This window comes from Malaya genurostris, chromosome 2 (assembly GCF_030247185.1).
Source record: "Malaya genurostris strain Urasoe2022 chromosome 2, Malgen_1.1, whole genome shotgun sequence".
Lineage (NCBI taxonomy): Eukaryota > Metazoa > Arthropoda > Insecta > Diptera > Culicidae > Malaya > Malaya genurostris.
In genome coordinates this window covers 41,537,581-41,554,302 of record NC_080571.1, presented here as the reverse complement: position 1 = coordinate 41,554,302, position 16,722 = coordinate 41,537,581, and the positions used below count along the sequence as shown (strand labels likewise).

The 16,722-nt window shown below is 36.4% G+C and overlaps 1 protein-coding gene across 4 annotated transcripts in view; it reads left to right on the top strand.

The window, feature by feature from the left end:
- LOC131427580 (uncharacterized) overlaps positions 1-12,167 on the top strand; it is a 76,669-nt gene extending 64,502 nt beyond the window's left edge. The window contains exons 2-5 of one of the 4 annotated variants that reach the window (XM_058590914.1): positions 2,911-3,093; positions 3,162-3,351; positions 3,424-3,573; positions 10,667-12,167. In XM_058590914.1, coding sequence (XP_058446897.1) covers positions 2,911-3,093; positions 3,162-3,351; positions 3,424-3,573; positions 10,667-11,270 — 1,127 coding nt within the window. In that variant the 3' untranslated portion in view covers positions 11,271-12,167. Of the gene's footprint in view, positions 1-2,910; positions 3,094-3,161; positions 3,352-3,420; positions 3,690-10,666 lie in introns of those variants that run through there. The other 3 variants (XM_058590913.1, XM_058590916.1, XM_058590915.1) reach the window with 3 other exon arrangements.
- The last annotated feature ends 4,555 nt before the right edge of the window (positions 12,168-16,722 follow it).

Sequence of the window (16,722 nt, the reverse complement as noted above, 5' to 3'; positions counted from 1 at the left end):
TTTTTGCCATCTAAGATTTCTAAATTTAGGTTGAAAATTAATATGACATTAATTTCAATAACTTATTTGTAAAAACCCGTCTCGAAAATACAAATTGTATATCGATTTGAAAGAATATTCTCCATCCGAATTTGAGAATTCGACCGTCCCACGACAAAAGGGCCTAACTGCAAATGACAGTTTCTCTTTGTTTACTTTTTCTTTCACGATTTACCGAACCGATTTTATATTTGACTCTTCACTCTTCGCAAAACTTTCAAGGTAAAACTACAAGCTTTCGATTTATATTGGAAACTTTAGAGAATTTGCCATAATGGCTTCGTAAGAATCTAAAGAGAAAGTAAACAAAGAGAGGCTCTCATTTGCAGTTAGGCCCTTTTATCGTGGAACTATCGAATTCTAAAATATAAATGTTTGATATCCACTCACCAAGCGTGGACAAAAAGTATTTAAAACTTATGAGAAATTGTGAAATATTATTCATTTATATACTGATATGATATGCACTTCAAAAACTTGATATTTTTACAAGTTGTAAATCTATTTAAAAGAGATCTAGTTTGAATATTATTCAGTTCTTCTATAAAATGATACATAGTTGGAATCTGCTAGATGAAGCATTGTCATCATACCAAAGGATTTGGTGTGTAACAAATAATGAATAATTTTGCAACAGGCGAGAAAATCAATTATAAGAGCATTTTGGTTATAAATTGAATACAGTTAGTGTCTGTTTTACTAGCGAACATAACATTCCGTCTTTTTATGTGTCGGTTTAGCACGATACACTTTGTGCGATGATTCGTTCGATTCATGTGTTTAAAATTTTGCGCGCTTTATTTTGGCACAGAATTTCACCATGATGCTAGATCATACCAAACATTTAAGGAAACTTCAATTTTGAGTTAGAGTAAATATTGAAAAGGCACCCCATAGTAAAGTAAGTCACGACAAAATTTATTACAACAAAAACATACTTGGTTACACTTGTACATATGTAAGTTAGTTTTCGTCACACTCACCACCCCTCTCGACGCAAGTGGTGAGCTGCCGTTAAAAAAAAGAGATTGAAATCGGAGGGAGCCAGGTCAGGGGAATACGAGGGGTTGTTCAAAACTCTTTGGAGCTGCTATTTGTTTTTTTTTCTGGGACCCATTGCACAAACAATTTCCGATATCCGAGAGTTTCTGTGATTGTTCTGTGTATCAGAGATCTGGAGATTTGCTTAAACATCACAGAAAATAAATCTAACGTCAATATTCGATCGTCATGATACTTTATCCCGATTCTAAACTCGGAACGCCACTCGTACGTTTCATAGTTCGATTACCGTAAACAGTTCCAACATCATTCAAAATTTCAACCGGAGCTTTTCTCTTCGCAACGAGGTAGCGAAAGATGGCAAAAATTTCGCACTTGGAAGGAGATACGATCGACATTTTTCGCAGGAGATGCTACTGCGTCAAGAGATTTGAACACGATAAGATGCCAAAACAAACCAGAATAGCGAGGGACCGTCATAGTCACGTAGGAATGGTAACAATCGCGTCTTTAGGTATTCTTCACGTTATATTCCCTTGTTTATCGTTCTGGTAGTGATGAGGCTTTGACTTGTTCGACCACAGCTGCATATTGCTTGCCAAACCAATTATTTCTTGAGAAACTTGACCTTTTTCTTCACCCTAAAATGCTAATTTACGCTGTTCCGTTGCATAGCATAGCATTATAACATAGAAAAAATTCGCGATACAACTTGCGAACCCGGGTTCTCACCGTCACATTCTGTTCATCATTACGGTTCTGTACCTTGAACGACTTCATACCTTGCCGACTCCGGGAAGTATGCACAAAAGTTGGAGACATTTCTATTTTTCTATTACTTTACTATGGGGCACCTTTTCATAATTTGCCTTCTGGGAGAGTGATAAGTTTTTGATCATGAATATCTCTTGTTATACTTAACGCAGCAACATAATTTTTTCTCCATTCTATCAGAAATATAATCACAAATTTATGAATAAAAAAATAACCATAAATAACTCAAAAACTATGTTTTCTCAAACATTTGGAAACAACGACGAAAACTCATCACCTTTGATGGCCTTTTTCGCACCAGGACGACGGTTTTGAGGTAGTCAGGCACATATCAGTTCTTACTGGCCGAGTGTAATAGGTAAATCTTGACCGAGAATTGTTTTTTTTAGTACGTTAGACGGAACTGCTGTCAAACAGCAGAGAACTGAATTTTCAGTTAAATTCAAGAACTAATCTCAGAACCTAGATTCTGGTCCACCTAAATTATGAAGTTAATTTTAAGTTCCGAATTTAGTTTCATACTTTTATTTCAAAATTTAGTTCCAGATTACAGGTTCAGAATTTAAAATTATGACTCTATAACTGAATCCTTTTTCTTGATTTTGAAACTGGTTTCAAATTTAGTTCTTTATTCAGGGATTCGAATCAATCCAGAGATATGATTTATAATTTTATCATCAGAATTCATGAACAAAATTCAGGATATGAATTTTAGTTAGTTTAGTATGGTAGAATATGGTTGCCATCAATTAGTCATACTGTAGTATAGATGCATCGTTAAAATTCTGGAAGCGAAGCAATTAAAGTTGCAAAATGTACACAATCTAATACGAATGATTATCTTTATCCGAAAGTGAGAAAGAATTTCGTACTCACGTCCTCCAGTTATGTCTGTGACATTACCCACCCGCCTTTTTTGTTCCACTCGCAGCCTTCCTGGCTGTCAAACGGATTCAACAGACTTCGCAGCCGATTCATAACGTACAGAACCATTGCATGTCTGGCGCTGCGATCCTACATACGACAAGAATGATTCTCCGAATTCTTACTAAAACTTACTGACAAACTCTTTTTTTTTTTTTCATTTTATTCCAGCACAACGCATCACAACCATTCAACTCGACGGAGTCCAGTACTTTGTCAGCCGGATGAATCCCTACTCGCCGGAGTTGAACTACTTCCTGGCCTACCAGTACTGTCGCTCGCTAGGTCTGCAGTTGGCATCTTTCGAAACGAAGGAAAAGGTTGAGTCCATGACGCAGTACCTGTCCAATGCGGGTTAGTTCAATGTTTCATAGCTTTGAATCAAGTTCATTGATCATAAACCAACCTTGCGTTCATTTTAGGATACAGCAAGTATAACTTCTGGACGTCCGGAAACCGACTCGGCACGGGAATGTTCCTCTGGATGAGCACCGGATTGCCGTTTAATGCAACGTTTGACTATTTCGAATCTTCGACCACGGACGCTTCGGCTGGATTGGACCCACTGGATCACAACAGCAACACCTCGCCTCAACGCACCGCTCGCGACAGGTATCTTGCAGCGTGAACCACTCGGACCGACAAGTTCAAAACCGTGGTTTTTCCTTTTTCTATTTGTAGCAGCAGTGGTCTGGAGCGAGCATGCGTCCACCTGAAGGCCCCCACGCTCCGGTGGGAACCGGAGGATTGCTTGGCGGTGAAAGATTTCATCTGCGAACAAACCAGATGCTATTACTACAACTACGGTAGCATCCCGGTTTCGTCGGCGCAGGGGTAAATATAGTTCCAATTATTCATTCCAATCAAACAAAACAACTTCTGAACATGAAAGCTCACATCAGTCTACGAAACAATCAACCACGTCACTCACTACGGTATTGAAAATTTATCCACTCTGATAAAAAAAGAAACAAAAAAACGATAACATAAGAGAATCCTATGAGTAGAAGAACATAGCAAGCTATGAAAAAAAATGACAAATCAGAAAAAGCAGTGTTCACAGATCGTCGAGCCGCGAAAATAGCAAAGCAAAACTATTCAATAGACGCGTGCATCAGGATCCCATTCGGTGGCACAAACGTGAAACGATAATCGAATTACTGCAAGCGTACAGAGCGAAAGCAATCGTTAAAAGCAAATATTTGTACGATTTTTAAATAAACTGTAGAGATATTTTCCGCTAGCAAAAACAAAAAAAAACGAACGATCAACCACCACCAATAGGTGAGCTAACGCCATTTCCACCATCTTAATGTTACTGCCTAGAGCACTGTCGTGTTGTACTTCTACTTCAATGTATATTTTCACCTTTCCGGGAGCTGCACTCCCATTAAATTTTCACCCTCACTGGTACTGGCTGTTTTATTTTATTACCATCTTCGCTTTTTTCTTCACGTACTCCAATTATCGTACTAACGCCATCGTCGTCACTTCACACGGATTAACAACACCTTCTCAGACGCTTAACTCTTCTCCCACAAAAACAAAACGACCTGAACGAAGCCCGATTTCCCACCCTCCCTCAGTGATACGATAAACGAGCTCTCCCTGGTATGACCAGGGAAGCAACAGATGATTTCTAATGGCGGATTGTAACGAGCGGCCATAAAGCCGAGTGGATTTCCCAGTACCGATACCAGGTGCTGTGAAAATTTTAGATCAATGCTAGGAGCGATTGTATTTGGAAAAGATATTTTACCCAAATTGATCATCTTTTTTCTCTAGTCACTCTGTAGCAGAGACGCCAGGTAAAAGTTTCAAACATCTTCAGACAGAGTTGCAAAAGTCAGTAAATCCGAAAAAATGTCTGTATGATGCACTAAACTGACTTGGCAAGCAAAAAAACGTCGTGACAATTACAAAAGTCTGTAAATAATAACTAAATTCTACGAATAACTCGTTTTTCAAAAATCTGCGAAAAAAATCTGCAACAAATATTGATAGACAAATCTGCAGACCTGGCATCTCTGCTCTGTAGGTACAGAAGAATTTTTGAATATAACGTACAGCGTATGCCATGACAAAAAAATGCGATTTCCGTCAGTGGAATGTCATCATTAGTTTCATAATATGTGGGATGCAAACATCCACCAACATCGTCGTTTTGACATTTAGCAATGATGGATGGTGACGTTCCGTTGACATTTACGAAAGAGAGGAATCGTTGTTTTCACCATCCATTCTGGTCTATTAATAGAAATGACTTTATCAATTAGAGTATTTAATAAAAAAAAAGTATCATACAATAAAATACAATACAGCTCTGTTCGAAAACTTCAAAGGTATTAGCGATGACGTATGGGTATTTATTTATATATTGCATTTCATTACTAATACAATGCTGTCAAAAATATGTAAGACACTGATAAACCAGATTCCTATCTGTAATTACGGAACCGTAAATCGTATTCGGATCAAATTCGGTAGGGTTTAATTTGAACCAAAGCTTGTGAAAATCGTATGAGCGGTCTATGAGAAAATTGAGTGCACTTTTAAGTTCATTTTGCACATTTTACCCCGTAACTACGGAACTGGAAGTCGGATCCAGATGAAATTCAATAGAAACCGATGGGGCCATAAGGCTAATAAATTTTAATCTAATTAGAAGAAAATCGGTCAAGCGATCTTTGAACAAAAGCGTGCACTTTTTCTTGATTTTCTTCTTATGCATGACGAAAGCTTCCAGTGAAACAAATTGATTTGCTGAATAATTGATATTTCCCTTTTTTTGGCCGAAAACTCTTGGCAAAGAAATCAAATTTGACGAATATTATTTTTTATGTTTTTCGAAAATTTTCGGTGAAATAAATAGACATTTTTTTCGAATAAATGGTATTTTCTTATGCTCACCGAAAACTTTCAATAAAAAATTACATTTGCCGAATAAGTGGAATTTTCTTGTAATTGCTGAAAACTGTCGGTAAAAGAAATTGAATTCGCCGAATCATTGACATTTTCTGTAAAACAAATTATATTTGCCGAATAACTGACGTTTTATTATGTTAGCAGCAAACTCTTGGTAAAATAAAAATAATTGGTATAATAATAATAATTCACCGAAAGCTTACAGTAAATTAAATATAATTTGCCGAATAATTGATATTTTCTGTAAAAGAATTTAATTCGACGAATAACTAATATTTTTTTACCGAAAACTTTCGGCAAAATAAAAAGAATTTACCGAATAATTGATATTTTCTGTAAAATAAACTGACGCTTAAGATTAATTACTAATTCATATAAGATGAACTCGATTGATAATGAGGAAAAGTTGTTCGGTGTTGATTTCAAATCAAAATCAATCTAAGCAAACTCTCGTGCAATTGCGGATTCAAAAGTGTGACGACTAAACTGTTTGATTGTAGATCATTAGAAATTTTGGTTACCTTGTTCCACATCAATGGCTCGAACAACCCCATGGGGCTGATCCTTATGTTGTTTTTTTATGTTCAAATAGAATTTTCGGTAAAATAAAAAGAATTTTCCGTATGATACCAATCAAAAATCATTTCGGTCAAATAAACTGAATTTGCCAAAGAATATGTTTTCTTTTCTTTATTTAATTATATGTTTAATAAGGCCTTAGCTCTAAGATGCCAAGGGTGAATGTTTTCTTATGCATGCCGAAAGCTTCAGTTGAAATGATTTGATTTTGCCGAATAATTTATATGTTCTTTTGTTTTCCGAAGAACTTCGGAAAAATAAATAGAACTTGCCGAATATTTTTAATTGGTTTTTTCTTGTGTTCACCGAAAACTTTCGGTAAAACAAATAGAATTGGTCGAGTAGTTGGTATTTTCTTTTCTTTACCGAAAATATTCGGTAAAATAATTTAAATTGGCCGAAAACGGTATTTTTTCATGTTTGCCCGAAATATATAGTAAAATCAAATGAATTTGCCAAATAAATGATAAATGATTTTGCCGAATAATTGATATTTCTTTATGTTCAACAAAACATTTCAATAAAAGAAATAACTTTCGGTAAAATAAATTCAATTTTCCGACTAATTGGTATTTTCTTCCGTTCGCCGAAATTTTTTAGTAAAATAAATTATATTTGACGACTAACTACTATTTTCTAGTTTTCGGTAAAATAAATAGAATTTACCGAATAATTCCTTATTTTCTTATGTTTGCCGAATACTTGCGGTAAAACAGGTTGAATTTGCCGAATAATTTAAATTCTCCTATGCTCACCGAAAACGTTCGACGACATAAACAGAATTGGTATTTTCTTATGTTCTTCGAAAACTTTAGGTAAAATAAATTGAATTCGCCGAATAATTGGTAATTTCTTATGTTCACCGAAAACTTTCAGTAAAACAAAAAGAAATTGGTATTTTCTTTTCTTTACCGAGAACATGCGGTAAAATGATTTATATTGGCCGAATAATAGATATTTTTTATGTTTACCCGAAACATCCAGCCAAATCAAATGAATTTGCCAAATAATTTTTCGTTTGCCGAAAATTTTTGGTAAAATAATTTAAGTAATGAAAATTTGTCGAATAATTATAATTTTCTTCTTTGCTGAAAATTTTCGGTAAAGTAAATAGAATTTGCCGTATTTTCTTTTGTTTTCCGAAAACTTTTGGTAAAACTAATAGAATTACTGAATAATTAGTACTTTCTTATGTTCACCGAAAACTTTTGGAAAAATAAATTAAATCGGCCGAACAATTTGTGTTTTCTTCTGTTTGCCGAAAAATTCCGGTAAATATTACATAATACCAATTATTCTGCTAATTGAATTATTTCTAAAAAATCCTTGCGAGATTTTTCTAATGTTGGCACACTCTCTCCAACATATCGGCCGGTGTTTCACGAATAAATGCTTGAATGTTGGCTTCCAGTGGTAAAATCGTTTCTGGTTTATCCTTGTAGCCATGGAAAGTTTTTTCTTACTGGAGACAAACTTTTCATGACTGAGTAAATTTTAAATGTGACGGATGTTTGTTTCAATTTTCTATAAGTTTTCGTAGTTTGATCTCAGGTAGAGATGAAGAGATTTAATAGATCACGAAGTCTGACGACAGAAAACAGACGAAAATTTGAAGGTAGAAACAAATAACAATAGACAGAAAAGAAATAAGAGAAAATACAGTAAATACAGAAAAGACATTGCTCGAAAAGAAAGTAAAAGTCAGAAAGCACAGAAAAGACACGAAAGACAGAAAAGATAGAAAAGACAGAAAAGACGGAAAAGACAATATAGACGAAAAAGGAAAAAAGAAAAAGACAGAATAGACATAAAAAACGCAAAATATGACAAAAAATAAAACACAAAAAAACGAGATAAAAAAGGAAAGAAATACAGAAAATACAGTAAAAAGATAGCAAAGAGACCGAAAAATTATAAAAATTACGGGAGAATGACAGAAAAAAAAAACAAATGAAATGGATAAAAGTCAGAAATAAAGACCGAAAAATATGGGGGAATGAAGATGGGAAAGAAGACAAAAAAGAAAACAGAAAAGAAAACAAAAAAAGTCGTAAAACATAATAGAAAAAAAACATAAAATGCAGTGAAACGACAGAAAAATACAGAAAAGACTCAGAAAAAGGAGAGAAAAAAAAACAAAAACAGACCGATATAGATAAACAAAACTAAGAGAAAAAGACAGAAAATTATAAGAAAGAAAACAATAAAAATATAGAAAAAGACAATTTTAACAGAATAGAGATAGATAAAAAGACAAAAAGGAGAGAAAAATACAGAAACGAGACCAAAAAAAAAACACACGCACACAGAAAATTGCAGAAATTATGACGGAAAAGTCAGAAAATTGACAGAAAGAAGACAGGAAACGAGACAGAAAGTAGGACAGAGAAAAAATTTAAAAAGGCATCAAAAACGACAGGAAAACAGAAAGAAAATTATAGCAAAAAGAGAAAATAACAGTAATAAGAAAGAGAAATTCTATAATTTACAAGCTTTGTTCGTTCTTAAGCCGATTCATGTTAAAAATATAGGCCAAACTGAACAAGTTTGACAATGACACAAGACACGATTCAAGCGTGATCTGTCAAAAACAGTGTTGCCAAGAAAATACCAGCCAAAATATCATCCTTTAATTAAGTCGACAGAACTACTTTGCTTGTATTCGAAAGAAAAGAAAACAAAACAAGTCGAAAAACAAAACAGAAAAAGCAGTGAAACGACAGAAAAATACAGAAAAGACACAAAAAAAGGAGAGAAAAGAAACAAAAACTGTCGACAGAATTACTTTGCTTGTATTCGATTAGCATATCATAACGCACATATATTTTGCTATTCGATACGACAATACTTGCCTCATATCTGAGTTTGCTACTATCACTGAATTCTGTTGTAAATACGCTATAACCTGTCAATTGGGTCTTCTTCGACATTGAAGAAAATTTTTGTGTAATGCGAACCCAGAGACGAAACGGAAACGTAAATTGCCGTACAAAGCCGGAATGTGAAATGTTTTGACGTTTCATCACATCCAGAATATTTCAATAGTTGGAACGATTTCCTTTGGATTGATGGGAAGGTAAACTTTTTTAGTAAACTAATGAGATTGTATTATGAAGCCGCTCACTACTTCAAACCGGTTCTCAGTGTTCCAAAAACGCAAACACGCGTCATGATCATTATTGACAATTCTTATTGTTGATTGTACAATTTTGTTAAGCTCAAATTCATTTAATACTACTTACAGAAAAAAAATTGTGACAACACATTAAACTCCTTCAGTTGAACATATTCTTTTCATTTCAATTCAAGTCAAACTATCGGATTTTCCCGATATTTAAATATTTGTTTTTGAATGTACGGTTTAAATGTTTAATCGCAAATGGATTATTGGTTTCACACAGCTGTTTTAACAACAATCATGAAACCGCCAAATGAAAATGGTCAATTTAACACGTATTTTTGAGCTGCTTATCACCGCAATTTTCAGAGACATATATTTGCTATCCAATCTGGTTGAATTTTCCCGCACCAAACGGTAGCCTAATCCTTCGGTATTGCGGTGAATGCTTGCCGAGAAACAATTCCGCTGTCATACCATTGGGATTAAATTGTAATTAGTGCTTCGTTCCATACACGAATGGAAGCACATATTCGCTGGAAAGCGCGCAAATTACTTCAGTTGCGACGAATAAATTTGCTCAATGTTTCCCGTAGTGTATAGCTGCATTGTATCGAATGTATCCTACCTGAAGATCACTGTCCGGTTATCCTACCGTTGAAAGCAAACATATCAATTTTCATCACACTTCATCCCGTTCATTTCACATCAAACTCTTGCCCGGTCTGAATACGAACCTCGGAGAGCTTCGCTATGATCCACCCACGCATCCAAAAGCATCTACCTCCCACACAAAAGCACACTCACCAAACCCACCCACCGCCCGCTACAGCACCATTCTGACGACAACTGAGAAAATAAAATTTTACTAACCTGCACCGAAGACCACATATTCAATTATGTTTGCTAACATTTGGTTGGTGGGGTTGGAGTTAGTTCATTACACAGTTAAACAAATAAAACCGACAGTATTATACTCTAGCGATACGGCAGGGATCCTAACAGAGCCAACACACAAAACGGTGACCACGCGGGAAGCTGACCGCGGTTTCACGACCATTAGAAGACGGACACTTCCCCCGTGGTCCCCCGAAAAACCCATCGAAAGTCAGTATTGTAGAGCGAACAATGGCCTTGTTCGAATAAAAAAAAACAAAACAAAGGAAATGTAGTTGCTCTATCGGCTTGTAGATGTCGCTTTTCCCTCTATCGTTCCCCTAACTTCTGTCTAGACTGTGACTAGTGGAAACAGGTTTGGCTAGATTTGTCTAATTGATTCTTCTTCTTTCATGTGTGCGTTTGCAGCCGTCCCATCATCACCACATCGACGACCCCGGCAACATTCTATCAGAGCGCATCGACAGTCCGAGTTCAGACCACGCCGATTCCGGTGATTCAATCGTCGACGACGGCGGCTTCACTGCCGCTGGAGCAAACTTCTCCACTGGCAGCACTGTTAAGCGGAAATTCCATCAATGCCGGATCCGAATCTGAGGGCAGTTTGGAGTCTCGCAGCGATGAAGAGGCAATTCTTGACGATGACGAGGAACACGACGACGAAGAGCACGAAGTGGACGAGGAAGACGAATCGGAGGGGCGCTCGCAGCAGGAAGACGAATCGGCCGGTGTTGAAGATCACATCCAGGAAGAGGAAGAAACAGTAGCGGCCCATCACGACATTCCGGTTGAACAGAAACTGAAGCAGATTACTCGAGAGATCGAAGAAATGTCTCACTCCGACCGAGACGTCGATAACGGCCGCCAAAGCTTCCTGTCACTGTCGGATTTGATCAAAAACATTCGTCCGGCCGAAAAGGTTGCCCCCCAGATCGATTCCTCCTACTCGAATACGATGCACGTGCTCGGCGAAACCATTACTCACGGTGAAAGTCGATCGGCTAAAATTTGAATCTCATAAATTCCGTCCACGCAAATCATTCCATTCATCCTCATCATCATCATCATCATCATCATCATCATCTAGTTTCTAGAAGTTTCGTCTCCCTGTTCATCGTCGTCCATCGTCTTCATCGGCTAGTGTTTTCCGTGGGACAATACGTGGTATTTTGATTTCATCCTGCCAATCGCCAAGAGATACAAAAATTGCAGTCATCTTTGTTTCGAAGCTCTTATCACAATCAATCGGACGTTAGCAAAAATAAACCACGTGATCTTCCCGAAAACACCAGGCTCCAACTGCACCTCATTCGATGACGTAGATTTATTAATTCACACTCACACACACTCACACAGAACCAAATGCAACATCCCTGTCGGATCCATTCATCCATTCACTCCGAATCACAAACATTTCGACTAACCCATTCAACTCCATACCATTTGGCTAACGAATCACAATCGCATCATCATTTCAATTGAACAAATACAAATCGATTGGAGAGAGAGAAAGAGAACCTATTCTACCATGACAGACTCTATTACCAAGTAAATCAAGTGAAACGGATTGTCCTCGTTTAAGAAGTAAAAGAAAAAAAATAACAATAAAAACAACGTGTTAGATTATGATTAATTTAAGACATTACAGAGGAGAACAACTCCCGCCCATAAGTAAGCGAATATTGAATTAAATTATAAAAAAGAATCAGTTTGAACTAACACAAAACTTGAGAAAAGGAAAACATCAAAACAACACTAGAGAAAAGTTAGACTGTATGCACGTTTAGTTTGTAATACAAATAATAAAAAAAGAAAGAAACATTAAACGTATCCCATCCGAACAGTGATAAACAAAATCGGCCCAGTACCGTTTTATGAAAACAAGAATAAAAGCTGTACTTTATTTTAACTAATATGGTGTTCGTGTTTTACCAATCTTTGATGACATTTCAAAAAGGGCATCGCACATTACTTCCACGCAGCATGCGTGTGTTAAAATCCCAACTTGCCGTACAAATAGCTTGAGTAGTTTCATCGAGTTTCATACATGGTGGAAAAACAAGGGAGAGGGTCATATCAGAGACATAACTGGATAACTAGCTGAATTACCCGGCGTTGCTCGGAAATGTTTCGTGAAAAAAATTCTCGAAGTTGTTCTCCTTAGTAAAATACTCTGATTGTACAGGGTCCGGCACTCGAAGCGTAACCAATTAAAAAGGCCATAAAATCAGTTTGGAAAATTACTTTTACTTAATTCAAAGTACAAAATGTGTAAAAATAATACAAAATTCAGAATCAATTCACTTTTGCTCGATATGACCACCTTTTGCCTTGACTGTGGCCTTGAGACGGTCAAAAAACGAATCGCAAGCTGCCCGAATGTGACTTGCAGGTGTATTTTAGCCCACTCGCGGACAATAACTTTTTTCAGCGCCTCGAGACTAGTGTATCTTTTAGTTCGGACTTTGCTCTCCAAAATGGCCCAAAGAGAATAATCCATTGGATTCGCTTCTGGTGAATTCGAGAGCCATTGTGTGGACGTGATGAAGTTCGGAACGTTGTATTTCAGCCATTCTTGGTTCACTCGAGCTTTGTGAGACGGTGCCGAGTCCTGCTGAAACGTCCATGGTCTGCCACCGAAATGTTTGTCTGCCCCCGGCTTCAAAGCAACCTCAAGAATACTTTCCCGATAATATGTCGCATTTACCTTGACGCCAGGCTCGAAGGTCTGAAGTTGGTTACACTTCGAGTGCCGGACCCTGTAGTGAAACATAACTTAGACGGAAACCCGATTGAACAATACTCCGTTCATGTTCAGATTGCGAATGATCAGTGTCCCATCTCAGATCTCACAATACTCAAAATTTTCATGGTATTCTCGACAAATTGGGTTAGTTTTATATTTGAAACCTTTTGTTAGAAACGTTTAAAACACCTTTCTCTCTATAAATACCTTATTAGTAACCTCAGAGTTTCATATGTATACCTTATGATCAAAAAAGAACCGGAATTTTCATTTTAAAATTCCCGCGCTTGTCCAATCGGTAAACTTTTATTCTCTCAGCGTTGGCAACACTTTTATACACACTCTGTCAAATTTTGACCCAAATCGTACGATTAGATTTTGTTTGGCGTCTATACAAAGAAGTTGAAAAATTTTCGTGTGGCGATTTTTATAATGGATGAAAATTTAGAACAACGTGCGTGCATCAAATTTCGTGTTGCAAATGTTAGAAAAGGCCTTTGGTGAATCGTGTCTAGGAAAAACACAGGCATACGAGTGGTATAAACGCTTCAAAGGTGGTCGTACAAGTTTGGATCATGATGAGATTCCTGGTCGCCCAACAACATCTGTTACTGAAGAAAACATTGAATCGGCGAAGCAAATCGTGTTACAAAATCGTTCTGCACCGATTAGAGAGATTGCTGTGTTGTTGGGCATCTCTTATGGATCAGCCGAACACATTTTAACTGACGTTTTGGGTTTGAAACGCGTCGTTTCTCGGCTGGTGCCAAAAAAGATGAATTTCATTCAAAAACAGCGTCGTGTTGATGTGGCCAAAGAGATGATTTCCAACGCAGATAGTGACCAATATCATCAACCAAGCACCATACTCTCCAGATATGGCCCCGTGTGAATTTTTCCTCTTCCCCAGACTCAAATTGCCATAGCGGGGAACGCGTTTTGAGACCATAGAGACCATAAAAGGGAATTCGCTGAGTGAACTAAAGGCCATACCTTCGGCGGCCTACAAAACTTGTATGGAAAATTGGATCAAGCATTGGCATGCATGTATTGCCGCAGGAGGAGAGTACTTTGAAATCGATAATAAAGAAATTTATTAAAAATTGAAATTTTGCGTTTTTTAATAAAATTCCGTTTCTTTTTTGATCATAAGGTATGTGCTTGTAACGTACTTCCGTACTTCCTCGTCACATTCGATCTACTATACCTTTGGCTTCCATGGCTATGAACACTTACTACTCTTTCCTCTTTATAAAAATATTAATGACATCAATAATTGCACAAAATTTCCATCTGATAATGTTTATTTTATAACGAAAGGCTGTTTAACATCATAACTACGTTCATACTATAGAATAACGTTTTTATATAATTTATTTTATTTATAATTTATTTTTCCATCACCCTGAGTCGATAGTTTTCTCAAATTACATAAAAAATGCACATTGATTATATGATTTCGTCAATTCAGATGAATGTTGAGAATACTTATTCCCCCTCCCTTTTGTGAATATTTTTGTGAACCTCACTTAGTTGCTAGAAATATACTGTACTCGTAAAGAAGTATCAATTTTTCGTAATACCCCATCAATTTTCCCTTACACTTTTCATGTTCAGGGCACTTACTCCACTCTTTCATCCTCCAAATAACCTTATAATCTATTTTGATTTAACTTCCTCTTTGTCAGTGAACTTACTACAGATCTCCTCCATGATTACCTTGAGTAGTGTAGAAAGTGTCTGAGCTTTTAAAAAAATATCGATTCCCACCTTTGGTACATGTGCCAAACTTGGTGGCAATCCGTTCAGTAGTTTCGAACGTATGCCGTTTTAAACCTTACAACCCTTTTTTTTTAAAGGCACTTGCTACATCCACCCCCCGTTTCTATGGTCTTTAGAACGTATCGATTTTTGTCAAGTTATATGAATTTTTCCATGAGCCCCCCTTGTTTTAGACACTTGCTACGCTCCCTCCCCTATAATAATACTTCTTAAACCATCTTTAAAATGCAAGAAGTACCTGTGCCAAGTTTGGTGGCAATCCGTAACGGTATAAGCAAGGATGGCTTTTATCGTATCAAAGGACGCTCACCAGCAACTCTTCACACGATTGAATGAGTGCCATCAAAGAGAGACCGATATCATCGCAACAACAAAAACCCGGCATGGCTCATTTAACATACACTGAGCCAAAATCTCCCATTAGTTTTACGTGAAAAATCACATACTTATTGAGAAAAGCCCACCACATTATATACATATGCATCATGTAACATTCATATGTTAATTTATAATATTTAACTGAAATCTCGATAACTTTTATGTGTACAGCACTTACGCCTTATGTGTAAAGCACGTAGGTAGATTTCATGCAAATATAAATTACGTGATTGTAAGCTGTGAAAATTATTTGAAATAAAAATGGCGGTAAATAACGAAGAAGAGAGTGCTCGTAGATTTAGGATTGAAAATTGTTTGCTTGAAATTTTACGTAAGTTTATACGAGCTATCAAAAAAAATCTAGAAATAATTATATTTATTTTTTTTTAGAATGTCATATAGTTTCAACTGCGAACAATACGGTCGGACAACAGCGACTTTTTGGTTTCATATAGGCAACGGAATGCTACTTGTATATGGATGCTACAGTGTGCCTGTTATTATAAGCATCAATTTAGCTTACATATTTGTTATTATAAAAATTAGAAAAACTCTCGTTTTAAATATATAAAGGAAACGTAAAACCATTTTCGTCAATAAATAAATCAAAATCAATAGACGAGTATTTGATTACCATTGAAAAAATACATGGAAGTTAAATGAAATACAGATAAATAATATATGGATTTCATATAAGACACATGTGATATACCAATAATGGGTAAGTGAAATTCACATGAAACATACGTATTGCCAACATTGATTTTCATTATGTGGGACACATGGCTGCCATATATGGGAAATGTAACTGTTACGTGCCAAGTATTATGGAAAATAATCATATGTTTTTGCATTTGAATACTAAGTGATGTTTATTTTGAGTGTAGAATAGACACCAGTGCGAGAGCGAATTTCTCTCGATAACATTTCTGAGAATCAAAGGTTAGCACGCTGCTGTGGAGATTCTGTCAGAAGCAACAAACGGTCGCTTATTCTCGTTTCGCGATCCGATTCTATACAGACAGTTGATAATTGCGATAGAATCATTTTACTATTTCCGCTTATTCTAACTGTGTGCATATAACCTTTGTATAAGTTGTATCTATGAAAATGACTGTGAATGCTCCACACAAGGGTTTTGAAATATTGCAACCTAGTATAATAATCATCAAGTCGCATCATCGATTCCATCTTCTGCTATAATTGTCAACTTGCGATTCTCTCTTGGTAAATTCCACACAGCACCGTTCATTATCAGACTGTACATTTTTTTAAGGGCCGTGAAATACTCAGAGTATGAAGTGGAGCGAAGAAATGTAGAAAAATTCTCTTGCGGTTCATGCATTGAGAGACTCGAGTTCTGGTAGCATCTTCTACCGAACTGAAAATGTTGCATACAATATAGATAGCAATATAGCAGCTTCTGTCAAATTTTCGGCAATCACCAACACTGGGTATAAGACGTAACGCCCGACTGCAATAAATTACAGGGTTGTCTAGGGGACAAGACCGATTACGATGACATTAAAAATGCAATGTTCAAGCTCATTCACAAATT